Genomic DNA, 24030 nt, shown 5'->3' with positions numbered 1-24030 from the left:
TACTGAGGGACATTTTGATTGTTTCTAGTGCTTAGCTAACATAAATAAGGTAGACCTTATGTATTTAATGTAATTATTATATGTTAGGGCTCAAGTCTCCTGTTTTATTTGTTTTTTTGTTTGTTTCTTCCCTTTGTTTTTCTTATCTCTGTTTTCTTTTTCCTACCTTTCTGTGGGTTACTTGAACATTTTTAAGAATTCCATTTGGATCTATCTTTAATACTTTTGAGTATCTCTATGTAGATGTTTTCATTGGTTGCTCTAGGTATTACATTATACACACATAACTCAACACAGCCTACTGGTGTCACATTTTATCAGTTTAAATGTAGAAATCTTGTGTCCCTTTAAATACTTTTACCCTCCTCCATTTATAATTGTCTTAATAGATACAGATTTTTTTTTTGGCTCTACCCATGATTTACATTCCCTCAAAGTTGCTGTTTATGTTTTTCATTGATGTTTCTTTAGTTTAAGATTTCATGTATTATATGAGACATTGTTTCTTTGAATATTATGTTTATTTTCTCGTGGAATTTTTATTAGGTGAATATTGGACCTTCTCATTCTGTTCTTTATGTCTCTTAAACTTTCTTTTGTATTTTTTCTATCTTTTTTTCTGTGTTCTATTATAAGTAATTTCCTCTGATCTGGCTTTTTAAAATTTTTCTTTCTATCTTACTAATTGTCTCTTTAGCTGTGTCTATTTTGTTCTTAAACTTGTCATTTGATGTTGTCCTTCTAAAAGTTTTATTTCAGTGACTTTAGTTTAATTTCCTGCAGTTCTCTTTGGTTCTTTTAAAAATCTGCTGGTTCTTTTTTCTTTTCATTGTGTATTCTATTACTTATGTTATGTCTTAGTATTTAAAACTATTTTTAATTGCTATTTAATAATGCTATAATCTGAAGTTCTTTGGGATTTAATTTAGTTTGTGTGTCTTTTGACTCCCACTAAGTTTGGGTTGTTTCTTAATGTGTTTTTAAGATTGAATTGTGAGCTCATTTTCAACAGACCTGTGTCTGAGGTTTAGTTTGTGCCTGAGTTGAGGGCATGTCCCTCCAGAGAACTTTTATTTCCACTGAGTGTTCTAGATTATATGACCATCCTGGAACCAGATTTTATTTTGATTTCTTATCTTGAGATTGAGAATTCCCAATGAAGACTTTTAGTTATTTTTATTACCCTGGCCCTAGCAATGTTTGGCAAGCTGATTTCTTCTAGTCTGTCCCCTCCAGTAATAGTGTAGCCCTTGGGCTTCCCTGGTGGCGCAGTGGTTGAGAATCTGCCTGCTAATGCAGGGGACACAGGTTTGAGCCCTGGTCTGGGAAGATCCCACATGCTGCGGAGCAACTAGGCCCGTGAGCCACAACTACTGAGCCTGCATGTCTGGAGCCCATGCTCCACAACAAGAGAGGCCGTAACAGTGAGAGGCCTGCACACCGCGATGAAGAGTGGCCCCCGCTTGCCACAACTAGAGAAAGCCCTCGCATAGAAACGAAGACCCAACACAGCCAAAAAAAATAATAAAGTAAATAAATAAATAAGTCAGGAGCTCTTTAAAAAAAAAGAAGTCTTCAAGCGTGTAAAATAATATGAAAAAAAAAAAATAGTGTAGCCCTTAGTGGCCTTATGGTAGAGGATCTTAATTCTTTTTTATTTTTTTCTTTTTTGGCCATGCCACATGGCTTGTGGGATCTTAATTCCCCAACCAGGGATCAAACCTGGGCCCTCAGCAGTGAGAACACAGAGTCCTAACCACTGGACCACCAGGGAATTCCTGGACCTTAGTTCTAATACTTGTGTTGCAGCCATCTCTGTGGCCTCATCTTCTGTTTCTGAGTTAAAAGGCAAGACTCTAGGCCACAGAGACAGGCAAACCCCAACTGTATCCAACATAACATCAGTTCATTGTCTTATTGCTCTGATTTGGCTCCAGGGAACTTCCCTTACAAATCCTTTTCAGTTTTGCTGTACATTTAAAAGGATGCTTCTTACATCATATTTAGTATGTGTAAGTGTTTTGTGGTGAGAGGACTTTCAGATTATCTAGCTTCCGTATTTCCAGAAATTATAGTCTGTTTACTTATTAATATTTGTTTATTGACTGTGAACTCCATGAGACCAGGGCCACTGCCCACCTAGTTCACCATAGCTTCCTCAACACCTAGTGCCTGGTACATACTAGACACTTAATAAATGTTTGTGGACTCAATGAAATGCTATTCATTACAGATTTATTTATAATAGTGAAAACCTGAAATGAACCTAAATGTCTAATATTAGGGGAGTACTTAAGTAAATGGTTACTGCTCATATAAGGTTTTTCAGCCAGAAAATGATAATTTGGAGGGCTGAATAATAAGATTAAAAAATATTAAAGATTAAGTGTAGGTGGAAAAAAAATCAGGATTCAGTTTTGAATTTAGAATATGGTAACTTTAAAATATGTGTAGCCAAAAAAATACAAACTAATGAACACCAAAATGCTAATAGTTGATTATGTTGGAGTGGTGGATTGAGGATCCCTTTTTATCCTTTATATTTCAAACCTCCTATAATGTGTTTTTATAATGAAAATACTAAGAAGAAAAAAATGTACTTTAGTATTCTTAAAAGTTTTTAGATTTAAATACACTAAAAAGTTGATAAAACAAAATTTCAGAATTAGTTTTATTATTAAAATGTTTACAGACTTTTATATGAAAACACAGAAAAAGATCTTTCTGATACTCAACGACACCTTGCTAAGAAAAAATATGAGCTACAGCTTACTCAGGAGAAAATTATGTGCTTGGATGAAAAAATTGGTGAGTTTTTTTTTTTTTCCTGATGTTACTTTTCTTTAAAGTCTGGTTTAAAAGAAAGTTTTCTTCTCTTCAGTTATAACATAGATAAACTTAGAAATATGCCCTTAAATTAAAGTTTTTTAGTCAGAAATCATGGGAAATATATTTTTCTTTGATAATAAAAATTTTTACTTAAATTTAGGACCATAAATACTTAGACATAGCTTCATATTTTTCAATGAAGAAATAGCTAAACAAAGCAGCAATACTTTGTAAATTTATGATGATCAATTTTGAATTTATAAGTTTTTGTATTATGTGTCATGCCCATAGCTGTTGTAATGAAATATATTACATATATACTATTTTTGGTGGAAAGTGTACATATATTTGGCTATATCTATAGTATCACTTGAGTTTATAGAGAAAATTATTTTTATAAAGTCTCCTATTATTGTTTCTTACCAGTGATCTTTATGAAAATATGGTCATAACTTAATCTTCTTATAACTTTAAAGTAAAATTTTGGTCAGGACTAGAAAAGAGCCCATTTTAAAACTGAATAAATATTTTTAAGATTTGCTATTATGCAGTTCAAAAATATCTGACATAAGCAGTTAGGTGGGTGGAGGTGCTTTTTATTGAGACAGGAAGTATTAAAAGAAAATAAAGGGGAAGATTGAAGAACTCATTTCTGGATATTTTAAGTTCAAGTAAAAATGTAGGGTAAGCAGGTAAATAGATAAGTTTATATCTCAGATGAGAAATCTAAGCTAAAGATATACATTTGGGACACATCAGCATATAAATGATATTTTAAAACCATGAAATCACCTAGGGGAAATATAGAGAATGAGGAGAAGAGGATCCAGGACTGAGTAAGAAGAAGCCAAAGACACAGGAAGAAAACCCAGAAGTGAGTGTCATTTTGGGAAGCAAGAGAGCAACATGTTTTAAAAAGGAGGATATGGTCAATTGTCAGATACTTTCAAGAAGCAAAATAAGATGAGAATGAAAAAACATTGATTGGATTGGCACATTGGAGGTTTTGGTAGCACTGACCCCCCAGAAAGTTTGAATTATAGTGTTAGATGTGGAAGGTCGAGTAGGTTGACGAATGATTGGGAAGTGAGGAGGTAGAGACAGGAGAGAATAGAAGTCTTAAGAAGTTTGGCTATTAAGAGTAGTAGAAAAATGGGGTGGTAGCTTAAGTGGGATGTGGGGTTGAGGATTTTTTTAAGCTAGGAGATACTAGCTGTTTTAGAGTTTATTTTATGCCAATGGGAATGAACTCAGATAACAGAACATCCAAAACATGTGGTTTGCCTGGAAAAGGGATGTGATGTATTATATAAATCACCCTCTTGGCATATGGGATTACGTCTCTTAGTGCTGCACTGGGTGGCCCTTGGCGGGGGTCTAGCAGAGGTCTAGTCACACAGAGCTTCCTTGGTAGAGCTCTAGACCAGTGGTTCTCAAACTTCAGTCTTTACCTGGAGAGCTAAAGCTCACTGAGCTAGGCTCCTCGAAGTAGGATACGCCCAGGGCTTTTGTATCCTTACCAGTTTCCTAAAGTGGTTCTCAAACTTTATTGTGCATTAGAGTCACTTGGGAGGGGTGCTTGTTAAAACATAAATTGGTCTGCCCACTCAGAATTTCTAATTCAGTAGGTCTAGGATGGGACCTAAGAATTTGTATTTCTTACAAGTTCCCAGGTGCTGCCAATGGTGCTGGTTGAGAAACCACAATTTAGAAACCACTATTCTACACCATCTTTCAGTCCTTCAACAGTGACATTGGCTTGCCAGCGTTCTTACAAATCAAATCAGACTTCCTGGGATGATTTTTTTTCTAGGAATTTTTATAACACTACTTTAGAAAAACCAAAATACTAGAAGATATTTGACTCTGAAGATGACTTAATTGGATATTTTATTAAGATCTGTTAGTTACCAGCTTACATCCAACAGTGATTCTAAGCTAGAGGGAGGTGAAATTAGAGGGGGGAAAATTGATAGTCCACGTGCTTCATCCACACACCCTCCCCTACCCCACCACACGTTCTACTTTGAGAACTTGTTATAAGGAACTTTCCTTTGCTGTTCTTTTTTTAAAAAATATACTTTATTGAAGTATAGTTGATTTCCAATGTTGTGTTAATTTCTGCTGTACAGCAAAGTGATTCAGTTATACATATATATATACATTCTTTATCATATTCTTTTCCGTTATGTTTTTTTAAAATTTATTTAATTTATTTTTTTATACAGCAGATTCTTATTAGTTATCTATTTTATACATATTAGTGTGTATATGTCAATCCCAATCTCCCACTTCGTCCCACCACCTCCCCTCGCACCTCTTTCCCCCCTGGGTGTCCATATGTTTGTTCTTTACATCTGTGTCTCTATTTCTTCCTTGCAAACCGGTTCATCTGTACCATTTTTCTAGATTCCACATATATCCTTTGCTGTTCTAACTCAAATGTGTTAATTGTGCTTTTACATTTATGTCATTTAGAATTTCATGATTAACCTTCATTTTTAATCACTAACAGCAAAAGCCATTATTTATTTGGGATACAGTACTTTATATTTAGTCATTGAATATAATATAGGAGAATTAACTTTGAAAAGTATTTCACTCTGCTTGAACTGGAAAAAAATTTATCTTGATTAAAACAATGCCTTTATGATTACACATTTAGATAATTTTACAAGACAAAGTATTGCCCAGCGAGAAGAAATCAGCATTCTCGGTGCAACCCTCAATGATCTGGCTAAAGAAAAGGAATGCCTGCAAGCATGTTTGGATAAAAAATCTGAGAATATTGCATCCCTTGGAGAGAGTTTGGCAATGAAAGTATGTTCTGACAACCGTGGTTTAAAAGAAATGTTTGAACTAGAATCTGAATAAAATAATAGGATTTTCTCAATTTTTTCCTAGAGAGCTAAAACTTTAAAATCTGATTTTGAAATATTTCAAGATAGTCTTAGGAAATATGTGTTCAAATTCACTAGCTAATATTTTTAAATAGATTTTTCTGTCATCAATTTATGATCAACATTCACTAATAATAACTAATTCAAATATCAAAATGTAAAGCATAATAAAAAAAAAGCAGTGAGACTGATTTCTTTTTAAAAGCACAGCAGAACTTATGTTCTCAGGTAGCCACCTTGGGAGGCAATATGTGTATTTCATTAAAACCACCTTTGTAATTGTATTCAGCACTGGGGGCATGTTGTTACATCATCCTTAGCCTTGAGAGTGAATCACATGGAACTGGTGAATAAAGTTAGATGATAAGATTTATCCCACATTTCTGTTGTTCAAACAACAACAACAACAACAAAAAGGTGTTCTCAAAAAGGCAGGGAAATATTGACCCCCTTTTCTAGCTCATAAACTGATTCTGAAGGCAATTCCTAAACTGTTTTCCACAAATATCTTAAGCAAAGGCAGCATCACTGGCATAAGGTCTTTCCCCTCTCTAAGGGAACTAATTCATTCATTTATCCATCCATCCATCCATTCAACAAACATTTATTGACATGTACCAGGAATTATGTTAGAAACTGAGGTTGAGTGGGCATACCTTCCAAAGGCCTATGGTATAATTCAGAGACAGATAAAGAGAGAGGCTGTTATGATAGAATGTGCTAAGTACCATAATGACGTATGCACAATGTATGAGTGAAGTTTCTCAGAAACATAACCTGATTCAGCCTGGGGGTTGGATTAGGGGAGGGAGAAGATCTAGGAAGCCTTCTACGCAGTGATGGTGCCTGCACTGCCCTGAAAGATGACTAGGAATTAGCCAAGAAAAGATTTAGAGAAAGGGGACAGTGAGAGAAAGAGTGATCCAGACAGGTAGAGCACCTTTTAGAGAAAGGGTGATCCAAACAAGTAGAGCAGAAAGCCCAGTGGCTTTCATAAGAGAATTTCATGAGATTTCTTGATAGTTTAATATGTCCAGGGAATAGAGTGCAAAGAGGTGAGTATGGGGGGATGAAGGGGGGGCGGTGGTAAAAGATGAGATGGGATAGATAAGCAAGAAATCAGAACTACACATGATGTTGAGTTTAGGTTCCATCATCATGGATATAGAGGAACATTGAAATAATGAAAATGAAATGTTACAATTAGATCTTTAAAACATTATCCTAGCCCTTGTTAATCTACATAAAAGGTGGATTGTAGGGAAATGAGAGTAGTGACAAGGACCCTAGTTAGGAGTAAAATGATAAGAACTGTATTAGGAGAGTGGCAGTATCCATGAGAGAAATAGACAACTCTAGGAAGTAAGACTGACAAGATGCGCTTTCTGACTTAGGAACCACATGAATAGTTCCTATGTGTGAAGTAGGAAACACAGGACACAGAACAAGCTTAGAGAGGAAGATTATTGACATGCCTTTGGGACATGTAGTGAAATATTCATAGGCTCTTGGATTTTAAGGTTTGGAGACAAAATTGAAGTTAATAGATTTGGGAATCATGAGCACAATTGAAGTTATCAAAATACGTGAGGTAGTAAATTTTGGCTTTTAACTTGTTGAAAAGTCTGACTCATTACTTTATAGTTAACACCTTTTAATATTTTTGAAATTTTATGGTATTTTGGGGGGTGGGATTTTGTTTCTCATTATATTCAAACCACTTTTTGAATAGTTAAACATGATTTTCTTTAAAAACATTAATATTTAGAAACAAATTACTCAATTCTTTCTGAATATCTGTTCCCTCTGTTATATCTTGTATTTCACATTTCTTCCATTCTACTAACTGTACCAATATTATCTTTTCCTTCACAAAGAATATTGAGTTGCAAGTCCATTTCAAAATTAAGAGTTTTGTATAGGATTATGAATGTAAACGCATCCATCCTATGAAGGGAAAATAACTTTTTAAAACAGTGTTAGACATTCAAAAGAGGAAATGTTCTCTGGAGTGATATTTCAGAGCTGAATTTATAATGCCTTTCAGTGAAAAGCAGTAGTTTTATAGTTTAATCTGGAGATTACAGAAATAAATTACTATGGAGAAGTCTATATTATAGTGAATAAGGTGAATTTTTACTGGTAATCATAGTTTTAAAAGATGTTCTACTACTTGCTACCAATTAAAGTTAGAAAATTCAATAGCCAGTTCACAGATTTTTGAATCATAAAAGCCAGAATTATTTGTGTAGAATTTTAGTTTGTCTCTTTTTTCTGAGTAGATTTATGACCATCCTGTCCAAGTTGAATTTTTAACAATTAACTTGAATCTATGTCACTGGTTGGACAAACGTATTGAGGTTGTACAAGGAATATCAAATTGATAATGATGGCATAAATTTCAACAATTTAAGAAATAGTACTATTTGGGTCATATTAAGAGAAAAATAGGCTAAGAGGATCTATTTTTGGATTCTATACAGTAATTTTGTTGCCCTGGATACTTTACAGTGTTCTTAGAGTGTCTTTCAAGATGAATTTCTATTGATAAAGGAATAGGCTTATAAACCATGTTTAAATTTTAACCAAGGAACTTCTGTCAGAAACACTAGAAGTTCAATTAGCTTTTCAGAATTTATTTAGAAGTGTATTAAGTTATATTTCAAAAGCATGTGTAAATATTCCATTTTAAGTGGTATTTTCTCTTTGAGTTTTTCTCCCATTGGCTTGTGCCTCTTAAAGGGGTTTAACAGTTTTGCTAATGGATATTTTAACCATACTTCAATACCCATTACTGCCAGATGTGGAATCTGTACCATTCTACCAGAAAGCAGAATGGAAAACCAGAGCTAAAAATACCCTAGAGAGGAGCACGTGAATAAAGGAAGATCACACACACACACACACACACACACTCACACACACACCTGTCTCTCTGATGAAAGGAACAGCACTAGTTGGGAAATACAGATTTAGTTTTTCATCTTGCTACTTGGTTACTAAGGATTTGAAAATTTAAAGGGCAAAGTGAAATCTAGGTATTTAGTGAAAGAATAATTTTCCTACTTTTTTAGGACTAATGTTAGTGCTAAGAACCTATGTAAGGTATCTGTAACTACTAGTTCAGGATCAGCGAGTTTTTAAAGGAGGAGGTGTGGTAATGGTATTGATGGCATTAAGATATTCCCCCTCATTTCAGTCTTGATTGACTCCATTAATTCTACTTCCTCACCATACCCTTGAAAAGGAAGAATAGCAATTTATTTTTTTATACCTTTGCTCTAGGCCTAATGCTTACCTCCTTATTAACTCACACCTAAAATTAATCATATACTTTTATAAGTAATTCCATTGGAACAGCTTTTTGAAGATGATGTTGATGACATATATGTATTATACTTGGTCGAAGTTATTATTCTTAATAACTAAATTCAGTTTTACATGATTCACTTTCCTGGGTTTTATAACATGAAGAATTGAGGAAGTAAATCAGTCCTATTCCCAGTATAGAACACTACAATGCCAAACCATTGGTTTTCTTCCAAAAACAGGGTGCTTAAGGGGTTCTTGTGTTGGTGGATAACTGCACAAAACATCTTTTAACGGTATTTGATATAATGATCTCATATCATATACCTAAGTATAGTCTTTGCTTAAATGAGCATAATCTATTGTTTTTATCCAGTACATATACTCACACTGGTATATTAGGCTTTAGTTTTAAAGTGTAGCAAAGAAAAATAGAACATAAATGTTTAAAACCAAATGGAAATCCAAAAGGGAGGGGAAATTCTTTTAGTTTATTCAGTTTTAACAGAAATAACAGTTTAAGATAATTTTTTATTTAATACTTATATTACTTTTCAAGGAAAAGACCATTTCAGGCATGAAGAATATCATTGCTGAGATGGAACAGGCATCAAGGTAAGTCACTTATTCAACAAAAATGTGAGCACTTATTGGGGGCAAAGTACTATGTTAGGTATTATACAAAGATAGTAAGAAACAAGGAGCTTAGTGTTATATGTAAGATGATAACTCTCTAATGTTAAAAGGAGGCCTAAGTCTGTTTAGGGAAGTAAAGGGAGGATATGCTGTTTGCCAAGGAAAGGAAAGAGAAGGCATTCAAGGTAGAAAGAATAACAAAGCCACAAAGAACCACAGATCATGTTCAAGAGCCTCTTGAATGACAAGTAGGTGAGTGTGTTGGAACCCAAAGTGTAAGGGGAGAAATGGAGGAGAGGCTAGGTAGGCAGGCAGAGGCCTGTGTTACAGACAAATGAGTCTGTGGGCAATGAGAAATCATTAAAGAATTTTGAGATTTTTATGCTGGAAAGATCAGCTAGGCTGCAGAGGTGATGATAAATTGGGGTTGGGAGTTTGGAGGACAGGAGAGTGGTGTTTGTAAAGGAGAAAATCTAGAAAAATGCCAGGTTTCTGGCTGGGGATGAATACTGGACATGATGAACCTATGTGAGAAAAGATTTTTCTTTGAAGAGCCTTTGAGATGTCCTTATAAGTATGTGTAGTAAGCAGTTAAATATAAGGGTCTAGAGTGTAAGGGAGAGGCTGAGGCTGGGGTGATCATTTCAGAGTCGTCTGGGTGTAGACAGGGTTGGGAGCCACGGATATGAATAGGAATTGTCTGAGAGAAGGGGTAGCATGAGAAGAATCAGGAGGCTAAGGGTTAAGCTCGGAGAACCATTCATTTTTAAGAGGGCAGAGGAAGAGGAGCCTGCAGAGGAGACTAAGCCATAGCAGCTAGAGGTAGGATGGAGGCTTTCTTACTCTTGAACGTCAGAAGTTTTGAATTGCTTAACAAATCATTGACTACCGTGTATATTTGGCATCCTTTTTTATAGTGAACTGTTGGCAACACAGAGGAACTTCAGTGCACTGTCTCTGCAGTGTTTATTCCTACAAATTTAAATGTATTTAAAACTTCTTCAAATGTTTTCATGCTAACTGTCTATCTTCTGTCTTATGCAAATTTGTTATTCTGTTCTGGTAAAATGTCTCTTCTTATGTACTATTTGATTTGTGGAATAGACAGTCTACTGAAGCCCTAATTATGTGTGAACAAGACATTTCCAGAATGCGTCGGCAATTGGATGAAACAAATGATGAACTGTCTCAAATTGCCAGGGAAAGGGATATCTTGGCTCATGAGAATGACAATCTCCAAGAACAGTTTTCTAAAGCTAAACAAGAAAACCAGGTATACTTGTTCCTACAATCTTTTTCTCCAAGAAAAATAGGTATTTATTCTGAGGCATAGCCCTCATTTCATTTTGTAGAAAAGCTCAGGCTTTGGAACTAGCCATTTTTTACCTTTATTACACAGAATATGCCACCTAATTTCTAAATGAAATTTTCAGACATATAGTATTAAATATCAGAGAAAAGAGGGAACGGGAGTATAATAGATTTATATTAAACCTTAGGAAGTACTTCCTTAGTGAAGGATAAATATTTGAATAAACCAACAAATGAAGATAACCTTCCGAAATTTTTAAGAAAAGCGTAGATTTATTTGATGGACTGTTATTCTGTTTGAATATGAGTATACAGACCGTGATACATTATTTTGTCCTCTTTAGCACTGTGATTCTTTTTAGGAAAATTTCTCTTTTAATTACTTCCTCTCTAAGCCAGTACAGTTCAGCTTTATCCAGAGCTCTCATTACCAATATCACTTTTAATTTTAACATTAAAAAATTCTACTTGGAAACTTTCTTTCCCCTTTAAAATTTTTGGTCCACATAATTTCCCTTGCTTTGCTATCACTCTCAATGTGTTCAGTTTGCATCATAAAAGTCTGTATTTTTTTAACTGTTAAATAATTTATATAATCAGATATAAAGTTGCAAAACTTGGTTAGTTACTAAAAAGTTGCCTGAGGTGTTAAAGTACTTTGTTCAAAAATTAATGAATAATGGGATCCTGGAACAGAAAAAGGACATTATGTAAAAATGGAAGAAATCTGAATAAAATATGGACTTTAGTTAATAATGTATCAATATTGGTTCATGAATTGTGACAAATTTACCATACTAATATAAGATGGTGATAATAGAGGAAGCTAAGTGTAGGGTATATGGGCACTCTCTATACTATTTTAATAACTCTTCTATAAGTCTAAAACTATTTTAAAAGAAAGTTTATCTTTTAAAAGTTAATAGCAGTAAAAACAAGAGATGTGAATTTATAGGATCTACTATAGTGCTCTATTTATAGCTAAAGCAAATAGGCTAAAGGTAAATATAACTTATATTTATGAAAATTAGATTAAAAACTCTCATATTTACCATCCAGAGTTACCCACTGTTAATGTATTTTTTACTGATTTTCAATGTACTTAAAAAATTTTTATACTGTCTTTTACATGAACTTTTTAATGTAGCTGGGATAAAACCACATAGCACTTTATATCATGCTTTGTTCTACATGAGAAGACAATAGAGTGGAGTGTTTAAGACCCACATGAGTTCAAGTCCCCTGCCTGGCTGTGTGATCCTATCATTTAACTTCTCTCAGTTTATCAACTGTAAAAATGGAGAGTAGATGAGAATATGCCTAACAAGAATGTAGAGTGTCTAGCATAATCACTAGATAAATATTTTTTAACTGTTATTAGCTTACTATAACATCATAGTTGTTTGTTACACCTTCATAAACATCTTTTATAATCAGAAGAAAATTAGTATCATAACAATATACAAATGTTCAAGCATAGTTTTTTCCTTTGTTTGGGTCAGAGGGCCCAAGAGTAGAAGATGGATCCCTCTGTAGGGATCTACAGAGGACTGCAGGTTGTTAAAAAACTCCTACAGAGGACTGCAGGTTGTTAAAAAACTCATATCATATTGCCAACAAACACATGAAAGGATGCTCAACATCACTAATCATTAGAGAAATGCAAATCAAAACTACAATGAGGCATCACCTCACATCGGTCAGAATGGCCATCATCAAAAAATCTACAAACAATAAATGCTGGAGAGGGTGTGGAGTAAAGGGAACCCTCTTGCACTGTTGGTGGGAATGCAAATTGATACAGCCACTATGGAGAACAGCATGGAGGTTCCTTAAAAAATTAAAACTAGAACTACCATACAACCCAGCAATCCCACTACTGGGCACATACCCTGAGAAAACCATAATTCAAAAAGAGTCCTGTACCACAATGTTCATTGCAGCTCTATTTACAATAGCCAGGACATGGAAGCAACCTCAGTGTCCATCGACAGATGAATGGATAAAAAAGATGTGGCACATATATACAATGGAATATTACTCAGCCATAAAAAGAAACAAAATTGAGTTATTTGTAGTGAGGTGGATGGACCTAGAGTCTGTCATACAGAGTGAAGTAAGTCAGAAAGAGAAAAACAAATACCATATGCTAACACATATATATGGAATCTAAAAAAAAAAAGGTTCTGATGAACCTAGGGGCAGGACAGGAATAAAGACGCAGATGTAGAGAATGGACTTGAGGACACAGGGAGGGGGAAGGGTAAGCTGGGACGAAGTGAGAGAGTAGCATTGACATATATGCACTACCAAATGTAAAATAGATAGCTAGTGGGAAGCACCCGCATAGCACAGGGAGATCAGCTCGGTGCTTTGTGACCACCTAGAAGGGTGGGATTGGGAGGGTGGGAGGGAGATGCAAAAGGGAGGGGATATGGCGATATATGTATACGTATAGCTGATTCACTTTGTTATACAGCAGAAACTAACACACCATTGTAAAGCAATTGTACTCCAATAAAGATGTTAAAAAAAAGAAAAAACTCGTATCATAAAAGATTTGGAAAGCAGAAACCTTAAAAAAAATTTCTTCCTCAATACCACGATTTTAAACAAATTGAGTTGTTTTTAGTGTTTTATCCTGATTTTTTTCAAATATACATTAACATTTTTCTCTGTTATTAAAAATTATTCCAAACATTTCTCATGAATGCATAGTATTCTGTGTGGTTTTACCACTATGTAGATACTATTATTTACTGCATCATTCACCTAATGTGAATAAATATTGTCACATAGCAAATAATGCCTTAATAAACATTCTTTTTCATTAAATTTTATAGATTTAGTTTCAAATTGAATCAAACGCTTATGAGGTTTCTTTTTTAAATTAAAAAACCTTCTAAGTGGACATGGGTATCGTGAATACCCAAGCATCCATCTCCCACCTTTAACAAAAAGTAACATATTTGTCTTTCTTGTTTTTATGAGCTTTTAAAAATGTCTCTTATGTCATCAGCAGGTAGCAGACCACAGATTTGCTTTTCTCAAATTTACATTTACTCTAATAATACATGGAAACGCCCATTCCTTACCATATTGTTGATTACTAGTAAATTTTAACTTTTTTCAAGTATTATCCACTTATGCTTCCTTTTTGTGAATTGTGTTTGGGTTCTTTGCCCATTTACTGTTTGGACTCTTGTGTTTTCTCACTGTCTTTATATGAGCTTTATATATTAGGTATATTAATTTTTATTTATCATATTTACTGTAAATATTTTAAAAAATTTTTATTGTGGTTTTGACATAGAGCAATTTTTAATTTTTTGTAGTCAGATCTAACTGTCTTTTTCTCATAGGCACTGTCTAAAAAACTGAATGATACTCATAATGAGCTTAGTGACATTAAACAGAAGGTTCAAGACACTAATTTGGAGGTTAATAAACTGAAGAATGTATTAAAGTCCGAAGTATGTATATATATATATTTTCACCTTGGCTCGAGATACTTGAGTTTTCACTAAAGCTGTTGATTGATTGTACTCATAGGGACAGCTGAATCAAGTGCATTTCTTTAAGGCATAGCCTATTTTAATGTTGACAATTACGTGTTAACTATATATTTAGAATGTCACCAATGTCCAGAAAGGTAACTCAAGGATACACCCCTTTTATTTGCCACTTAGCCATTTTAGATAAGCAGAATCCTCCTAATTGGATGAAGAACAAGGGGCCAGAATCAAGTTGGGCTCACTTATATTTGGAAATGGTAGTTTACAGTTACAAACCTTTGACAAAAGAGGCTCCACCTGATTGTGTAGCAGATCAGAATTGATCACTCTGTTGTGGAGCCACCTGTTTCTCAGAACCAGAGGGCAGATGGCTCTCTTCTCCATTTCTCTGTTAGTAACCAGTCGACTAGGCGCACGTCGACTGGCATGTCTGATATCAGATGATTCCCGATAATTTGGGCACATGTGTGACAACCCTGGAATAAACAGACAGCTAGACCAAGGATGTTGGGTATGTCCATTTGATAAGCTATTATATAAAATAGTGTTGGATTGACTACTGTAATAAGTGTGGTGTTACCTACTTACATAACAATCAAACCATTAATACGAATTCCTCCCCCCAAACAGTTTTCCTCATTGTATTTAACATATCATGTAATTTCAGTCCATAAACATATCTTGAGCATTTATTTATGGTGTACATAAGACCATTCAGGACTTTGAGAGATGAGAGATTCTAAGGACTCGTGAATTGCAACCCTTGTTTTCAGGCAGTAAGGCAGCAGCCTCATGTTGCCAAAGCAGGTGATTTCCTACCCTTCTTGAGTTGAAGGTGCTAGCAATGTAATGTCATAAATGGACAGAAGCTTTGGAGTCAGATAGGTCTGACTCTTCCTCTCACTAATGCCGTGGACTTCTATAGGCCACTCAACCTCCCTCAGTCTCAGTGTCCCATCGGTAATTGGGAAGAACACCCAAGTGAGTAAGATAGCCTAGCACAGTGAGCCATCTAAGTCTATTCTGGAATAGGGCAGAATATAAATAAAAGACTATCTGAACAACCTTTAACGTAGTAAGCTTTCAGTCAATGTTAGACACTTCCCTTTTTCTCCCTAGCCTGTCGCATTACCTGAAATTCCACCATTAGGGAATGGGGCTTTTAGATTCTGGAATTGTATTTTCAAACATCACACATCAAACTCCTCTCAGCTTTTAGCATCCTCATGTGAGTTCTTTTTTGAGACTCGGTTTCACAACATAGCCGGATGGATCCAGGCACTCCCCTGAGAGAAAGGATCACGGGTCCATTTTGGTAGGGAGGTCCATTAAGGATTGTCGAGTACTTTATTCATCACCCATCCATTCAGTGTGCAGTATGCTGGGCGCTGAGGTGACAGAGTTGAAAAACTGCGAGGAAACAGAATGGCACCCCCGGCAGTGGGGACAACAAGTAGGGGGGGAAAAGTAGGTCCTGTAGCTAGAGTGGAACGTGAAGGTGGGTGGTAATAAAGAGGTAAGAAGGATTTGGCTGAACTGTATTTTTAGGAAGCTTTCATCACAACATACACACAGAAGTTATTTGAAGAATTGCCTTTTAGAAAGATTGTTCGGGAAATGTTGGGAAAAGAATAAATCAGAAGGGTAACAAAGGAGAGGGAAGAGCAGTTAGGAGAGGCTGTATCCATGATTCAGACAGGAAGTGCAAAGGATTCCAGCTGAGGCAGCAGCTTTGCCTTTGCCCTGGTGGAGGGGTGTAAAGAGCCCAGTGGTCAACCAGAGGGAACTGGTGGGGAAGCACCAGAAAGAGGGAAAGAGATCTGCAAAGAGAGAACTGGAGAATACCAAAGATCAGTTTCACTTTCTTTATAATGTTGCCCATCTTGCACCCCACACTGCTCTGGCTGCTTTGGGCAGGTACAAAAAAGGGTAAACTGTGGTTGCTGGCTGCTGGGAGGGAGGGCACTAAGTGGTTAGAGGGCAGAGAGACGTTTTAATGGAGTCTTTTTCGCTGCTCAAACTTGGAACCATATATTACCTAGTCACAAAGCCAAATTTAATATAAAAATGATTCCTAAGAAAACTGAATTCAACATAAAAATGGTTCATATCTTCGAGGAATCTGAGGGGTTATTGGGGAGATGGTACATCCACAGCTAACTACATAAAGCTATAAGGCAGTTTTAAGAGAATGACACACACAATAAGTGCTACAGAAAGTTAAAGAGGGTAAAAATTAACGTGGGTAAAATTCAGTTTATGTATATTATATCATGTAACTCCCAAGTACATACTCTGTACACAACTGTTACTTTTAGTACAATAATAGAAAACACACATCAGATTCCTACTGGCACATTTGGAATATCTGAATCTTAAAAGCCAATACAGTAGTTTAGTATGTTAACTTGTTAATCAACAGACTTGGCAAAGATCCTTCATATTGGTCAAGGTACAACCAGACCACAAGGTGGCAATATTAACTGAATTTCAACCAGTCTCATGATTAATCATATTTATGAGAAAAATCTGATTTGAAAGCTTTATACAATGAGATGTTGTTTATTATAATTTGCCTTATACAATTAGATGTTGCTTATTCCAGTGTTTCTGAACTGTTTATTAACAGGTAGGAGAGAAAGAGATCTAGTGCCTTTTTAATTAATTACCAAAATTATAAATGATTTTTTAGAATGAGTTGGCCAAACCATACTACTAAAATAATTTTTTAAAAGTAGCTTCATAATTATTACTCAGTATAATATATTATTTGAGGAGCTGATTGTTTTCCTTTAGAAATAAGATCCTACTTTAGTCAGTCCATCATGATAGAACTTTATCATGATAGGTTCTAACAGTGGTTCTATATTGTATGCCCAGTATATACATGAATGTATATTTATGAGTAGTGTTTATTGGCATAGGTTTCATATTTTACTTCTGAGCAACTTCAGGCAAGTTATTAGAACAGTGAGCAAAAGTGAATCACAGAACAGTCCATGATCGAGGAAATTAAGGCTGGGGTTATGAATGAGAGGCAGGAACCGGATAGGAAACACGCCAAACCAGGAGAATTATCAGAAGCTGACGCTTAAGATATGCAAGCAGGCAGAAGCTCTGTAGCCGTAGTACAACCCAGAAGAGCAGTCAGGAACAAGGGAATACACAGATACAAAAGGTCAGGTCAAGGCAGAAGCTCAGAAACCAGACCAGCAAGTAGTCAGTAAGAAGGTATATGGAGGCAATGAGGATTTTGTTTGAACAAAAGCAAATATAAGAACATATTCATTGAGGTCTTGAAGATAAGAGTGGAAACTTTACTAGATGAGTGAGTGTGACTCAGGAGCCAGGGCAGATCCTGGTCCCATTCCCTTTTGTTAATTACAGGATGACAAATTTTCTAAACTGAGAGTAGAGATAGGAGTCCTTGAGATTATGGTACAGTTGGTCATCGTTGCAAGTAAATTCCCAGTGACCTGGCAAATAATGTTTAATTTGCATCACATGGTTAACATTTTACTCTCCTAAAGTAATACCTAAGATTTGCTTTTTAGGAATCTGAGAACCGGCAAATGATGGACCAACTCCGAAAAGCCAATGAAGATGCTGAAAACTGGGAAAATAAGGCCCGTCAAGCAGAGGCAGATAACAATACCCTCAAATTAGAACTTATCACTGCTGAGGCAGAGGGTAACAGATTAAAAGAAAAAGTAGATGCCCTCAATAGAGAGGTCGAGCAGGTAAGTTTGGTAAAATATGCTTGTAGTACATCCTGTATCATATTTAAAAGAGTTTTGTTTGGCTTTCCGTAAATTAAGTGTATAAACAAACACTTAAGTTATTTAAATATACTGTGAATTGTAGTCTGTTAACTGTTCTTCGCTCTGGTTCTCTGATCTCTTACCTACTCTACAACTAGAATAATCTTTAGCATTTTTAAAAATTAGAAACTATTTCAAGCATAAGAAAACGGTGCCCTCCCCAAAAGTAATATAAAAGACCTACATATGCCCATCTCCAGAGTTGAAGGATGCTAACATTTTGCCATATTTATAAAGAATATATTTATTATTTAAATAAAGTCTCTCTTTATTTAAAGAAACAAAACATTGCAGATACAACTCCTCATCCTTTCTTCTCCTCCCTCCCTAATGGTTGGTATGTAGAACTTTCATGTCAGTTGTATAACTCTTTTTCATATGTTTGTACTTTTTCTACATATCTATCACCCACAAATGATGTATAATGTTTTGTGTGCTTTAAGTTTTTTTAAGTGATAATATACTGTAGGTATCTATTTGCAATTTGCCTTTTTTGCTCAATATTATAATTTTGAAATGTATCTATTTTAATACATATAGTGTACATCTAAACAGTTGCTTCTATAGTCATTGAATAAAATACTTTATTTTTAAAATTCATTCCCATACTAAAGGACATTTAGCTGTCTTCACTTTTTCTATAATAAAATGCTGCAACAAACAGCATTTTGTAAAAGTTACTGAGGTAAATAGGCCTTTACTGTGAAGTTTTGTGTTTATCTGTCTATGAGTTAGGCTATGATTACTGTTTACTGTAGCCGTGCATGTCAGAGAGGCTAAAATTCCTTCTGGTGTCCTTCTTTGTCTCCTCTATTGTCTTTGGGTTCACTTGGAAACTCCTTAAATAGAGTCTGAACCTTGTAGTTCTTTCAACTGTGACCTCCTATTTTTATACAGGAGCCCTGTTGATGTGGTAGTGAAGTGTAGGTGGAGGAGACATGTTCTGTTATCCTACGATTAGGTCTTAGTCTTTTAGTGGGCCTGTGCCCCTGGGATGTGACCTTCACAAGTGTTTCTCAGTTTTTTTCTCCCTTAGATGAGGTAGAAAGGCTTGAGAGAATCTGCGTTAGGTACTACCATCCCTCCACATTGGTTAGGCTCTGTTACAACCATGTTGGTTGTGCTGTCACAAAATTATCTCCTTTGGGGGCAGACCTTTGTCAAGAAGGACAGAATTCTGTGGGATTATTCAAAATGGTTACTTTTCCCCTCACCCTGCTAGAAGCATGAGGGGATTTTTCTCGGATGTTAATCCTGAAAACCCAGTGGGCTCCAGGGGTTCTAATAACTTGCCTGAAGTTGCTCGGAACTAATAAAAATGTGGGGTTCTCCTCAGGCTGGGAGCCCAGGAGGATGTATCTCTCAAGCTAGTTCATGCTCAGTCTCTAGCAGGTGGTCAATTACCCTTTAAGTGTTGCTACCGGTTGCTAGCTCCAACGGCAGTTTCTCCTCCTGGTAAGCTGCAATTCTCTGTATTTACCTTTCTCTATATTTTGGGTGCAGTGATTCGTTTTATGTCTTCAATTCTCTGATAGATCAAAGAAGAGTTGTTTATTGTCATATTTTCTGCTTTTTTCGTACTGTGAGCATGGGAGTGATGATCTCTAAGCTCTTTGCATGTTGGAACAGAAACTGGAAGGCTGCTTGTTTATATGATTAGAGACTGGCTGGATTATTTAGTGAAATCTCTTTCTCCCCTTTCCCATTGAAGTGTGAAGCCTCTGATGTTTCTCCTCAGAGGTGCAGCCTTGATGCGTCCACAGTTACCCTGCAATGACAGTGGTTTTGGCAGGGCCTTTTTTGACTCTCTTCCTTTACTCCACTCAGCTGTTAAGCCCAACTAATTTCTGGCTATTTGCTTTATTGTTTTCAACAGTGCCCTCAAGCACAAATTGCTTCATAGACTGATTCAGTTAAATTTGGGTTGTTTTACAGGGATAGCTTTTGAGGTCAATGTTTGAGTTTTTTCTGAACCTGAGAACATTCTTCTTAGCAGTCTCTTCCCCTAATTTTCGCTGGTAAACTAGCTGACCTATGGTCGAGCTTGTATCTCTTAAGAGTTTACCATTCTTTTTAAATTTCTTTTCAACATAGCCTTGAAGTATTTTCGCCATACCTTCCGTTGTTCTTGAGAGTGCCTTAGACTTGAATTTTCCTATAGTCAGTTGTAAATGAAGTAAAGTTCCTTTGGAAGAATTTAGGAGCTTCCTGCTTTAAGGCCTCTCTCTCTCCCTGGGCAAAATCTCTGAGCCCTGGCTCTAAAGCTGGTGTGGGGACAGTGGTGCAGTTCTCTATGAGTGACGTGTCCGCTTTAGGATCTGGGCACTTGGAGGGGATGGTGGGTATATGGCTGTAGCCTCTGGCCTTCTCAGCATGCCTCTCCAGGTATGGAACCTCTTCCTTATGAATAACCTGTGTCAAGGAGAGTCAGAGCCACAGTGTTCTCAATATGCCACAAACAAGATAGAACCTCCATCCCATGTGGAGAGGCTGGGCAGAAGAAGGGAGCCCCCATCTCCCAGACATTGTTGCCAGAAACTTGGCCTCTGAAATAAGTAGCTTTTGGAGTGGCATGAGAGCTGCTGATAGCCTGCCTCTCCTGGGAATACACTATAGTTCTTGACTGAGTACTGAGGGGAGAGGGAGCATTGGTTTTAGCTGCACCCACCTGGAGTGGAATTTCCATCATGCTGAGCTGGGTAGGGGGAGAGAGGGTCATACTTCAGATGCCACGGACTTTTCCTGTTCCCTCCCAGTTTTAATTGGTTTTCTTAAAAGTGTTTCTTCATTTAATGTATGTTCTTAAGACCATTTCCAGGGACTATTTAAAGACCATTTAAGGTTGCTTTTTTGTAGTTTTCACTACTTTCACTGGTTCTATGGAGCTGCTCACATTGCCGTGCCAGAAATGGAACCTTATTCTACACAGTTGATATGTTTTCATTTTATTTTATGTCAAAATAATTTTCTGATTACCCTTATGTTATTTTGCGGTATTGTTTAATTTTCAGTATTTGGAGATTTTAAAAAAAATACCTTTCTAGTTACTGATTTTTCAGTCTTTTACATTTATTGAGACTGTATGGCTAGCATATGGTCATCTTTCTGGGTTTTCCACGTACACTTGAAAATAACGTGTGTTATTTTGTTGTTGGGTAAAATGTTCTATAAATGTCTATTGGGTCAAGTTCATCAATAGTGTTTTTCAATTCCTATCATTACTGAGTTTCTGTTTATTCTACCAATTATTGAGAGAAGAGTGTTGAAATCTCCAAATATATTTGTGCATTTGTATATTTTTTCTTTCAGTTCTGTCATGTTACTTCATGTATTTGAATCTGTGTTATATTACTTCTTAATGAATTCATCTCTTTATCCATTGTAATGCTTCTCATTCTGTAGTATACTTTGTAAGGTATTAATATAGCCACTTCAGACTTCTTTTAATTATTGTTTGTATGGTATATCTTTTTCCATGCTTTTGTTTTTAATCTTTCTATGTCTTTATGTTTAAAATAGTATTCCTTTAGACAGCATATGGTTGGATCTTGCTTTTTTATCCTGTCTTACATCTGTCTTTTAGTTGTCTTTGGACCATTTATATTTAATGGAATTATTAATATAGTTGTGTGTAAATCTACCATGTTATTGTTTTCTATTTGTCCCATTTATTTTTTTGTTTCCTTTTTACTCTTTTTCTGCCTTCTTTTGAGTATTTTTTTTTTTTTAGTATTCCATTCTATCTCTATTATGGCCTTATAAGCTGTACATCATTATTTTTTTCTGCTGATAATTCTGGAGTATAGGCCATGTATCTTTTAATTGTCACAGTCTACCTTCAAATAATAGATTACTTCTTAGTACCCCTTTATTTCCCCCTTCCATTCTTTATCCTGCTGTTCCTCCATTTTTCTTCTACATATATTGTAAACCCCATAGTACATTATTATTTTAACTTTAAATAGTTATCTTTAAAGAAATTCAAATATAAGGTGAATGAAAGACTTTCTCATGCTCTTCATTCCTTTGGGGAGATCCAAGTTTTCATCTACTATAATATTCTTTTTGCTAGAAGAATTTCCTTTAAACATTTCTTCTAAATAAAGTAACAAATAGAAAAAAATTTAACAAAAAGTAAGTAAAATAAAATAAAGTGGTAAGAGCTAAGTTATTTTCAACTGAGGGGAAAAAAAAAGTTTCTTCTAGTACGTTGGCATTGAATTCTCTCACGTATTGTTTGTTTTAAAAAGTATTTATGGGCTTCCCTGGTGGCGCAGTGGTTGAGAATCTGCCTGCCAATGCAGGGGACACGGGTTCGAGCCCTGGTCTGGGAAGATCCCACATGCCGCGGAGCAACTGGGCCCGTGAGCCATAATTACTGAGCCTGCGCGTCTGGAGCCTGTGCTCTGCAACAAGAGAGGCCACTATAGTGAGAGGCCCGCGCACCGCGATGAAGAGTGGCCCCCACTTGCCACAACTAGAGAAAGCCCTCGCACAGAAACGAAGACCCAACACAGCCATAAGTAAATAAATTAAAAAAAAACACAAAAGTATTTATTTCACCCTCATTTCTGAAGAACCTCCTTTTTTTACACGTCTTTTATGTGTTTGTTTTCTTTACACACTTCCTACCCCACTGCTGATTGGTTTGGAAGTTATATGTTCTCAATCTATTCTTTTAGTAGTTAAAATTGTAATATGCATACTTAACAAAGTCTGTTGTTAGTATCTCCAACCTTCCTCCTAAACAATAATATATGGTATTGAGAAAATTTGAATACTGAGCACAAAACTACTGCTTACTAGATCTTGTGCCCTCTCTCTTATTTTCTCTTTCACACACACACACACACACACCCACACACCAATCTTTTATGATACTGTTGTGTACTATTTTAGTTCCACCTTGTTTTTATATTCTTAAAAATAAATAATTAATATTGTTCTTATTCTTTCAGGCAATCCTTATTTGTATCTACCCATATGTTTACAGAATTCTTCATTCATTGTTGCTTCTTTTTTTGTCATGAATACATAAAAAATCATCTGCTTTAATCACTGTAAATAACTCTTGCTCAAAGACCCTTATAAATAATTGGTATGCTTGTTTCAATATCAGTGTTGTTTGTTTTTGTCATTGTAATATGACAATATTGCTATCCGTGATCCTAAAACCTTGTGATCAAATCCAGGAGGGTTGACTTTAGGTGATATTAAGGGCAATAGTGATCAGGGCCAAGAGTTTGGTATAAAACATGCTCAACCCAATTCTAAAAATCCAGTTCTCTGCAGAACTTTGGCAAAATATACTTAGCAGAATATATGTTACTGAAATTTGGGATTTCCTAAGGATACATTTTTCTCTTTTTCTAAAAGGAAAACATTTTTGAAGACTTTTAATATGTGTTCACATGTCTGAGTAAATGCATTTATATATGAAAACTTGTTCAAATGTAAGGAAAAGAGATCTACTCCAGCTAGTTCAAGAAAGCAGGAGTTATTGTAAAAACGCAAGTGGAACATGTGGGAGAAAGGATTTCATGGGAACTATTACGTCCTAAATCTGCCAGGAATGGAGACTAGAGGATCGTTTTGTGATAGAGAGTAGCTCTCAAGACCTCCACAACCCAGCCAGAAAATGTTGTGTTTCACTATGAATGGTCAGGGAGGTGCATCTGCTTCTACAAAAGGACTCTGAGTTATCATGGG

General features: G+C 35.7%; 1 protein-coding gene across 14 annotated transcripts in view; it reads left to right on the top strand.

Annotated features, from left to right (window-relative positions):
• Positions 1-24030, top strand: part of TSGA10 (testis specific 10) — a 101630-nt gene that overhangs the window by 55225 nt on the left and 22375 nt on the right. For 12 of the 14 annotated variants that reach the window (XM_068564202.1, XM_068564201.1, XM_068564197.1 and 9 more), the window contains 6 exons: positions 2693-2808; positions 5495-5649; positions 9598-9653; positions 10779-10947; positions 14348-14458; positions 18055-18240. In XM_068564202.1, the coding sequence (XP_068420303.1) occupies positions 2693-2808; positions 5495-5649; positions 9598-9653; positions 10779-10947; positions 14348-14458; positions 18055-18240 (793 nt within the window). Of the gene's footprint in view, positions 1-2669; positions 2809-5494; positions 5650-9597; positions 9654-10778; positions 10948-14347; positions 14459-18054; positions 18241-24030 lie in introns of all 14 variants that reach the window. The other 2 variants (XM_068564193.1, XM_068564194.1) reach the window with 2 other exon arrangements.

Source organism: Eschrichtius robustus, chromosome 15 (assembly GCF_028021215.1).
Source record: "Eschrichtius robustus isolate mEscRob2 chromosome 15, mEscRob2.pri, whole genome shotgun sequence".
Taxonomy (NCBI): domain Eukaryota; kingdom Metazoa; phylum Chordata; class Mammalia; order Artiodactyla; family Eschrichtiidae; genus Eschrichtius; species Eschrichtius robustus.
The sequence above is the reverse complement of the archived record's forward strand: the minus strand, read 5'-3'. Positions and strand labels throughout refer to the sequence as shown.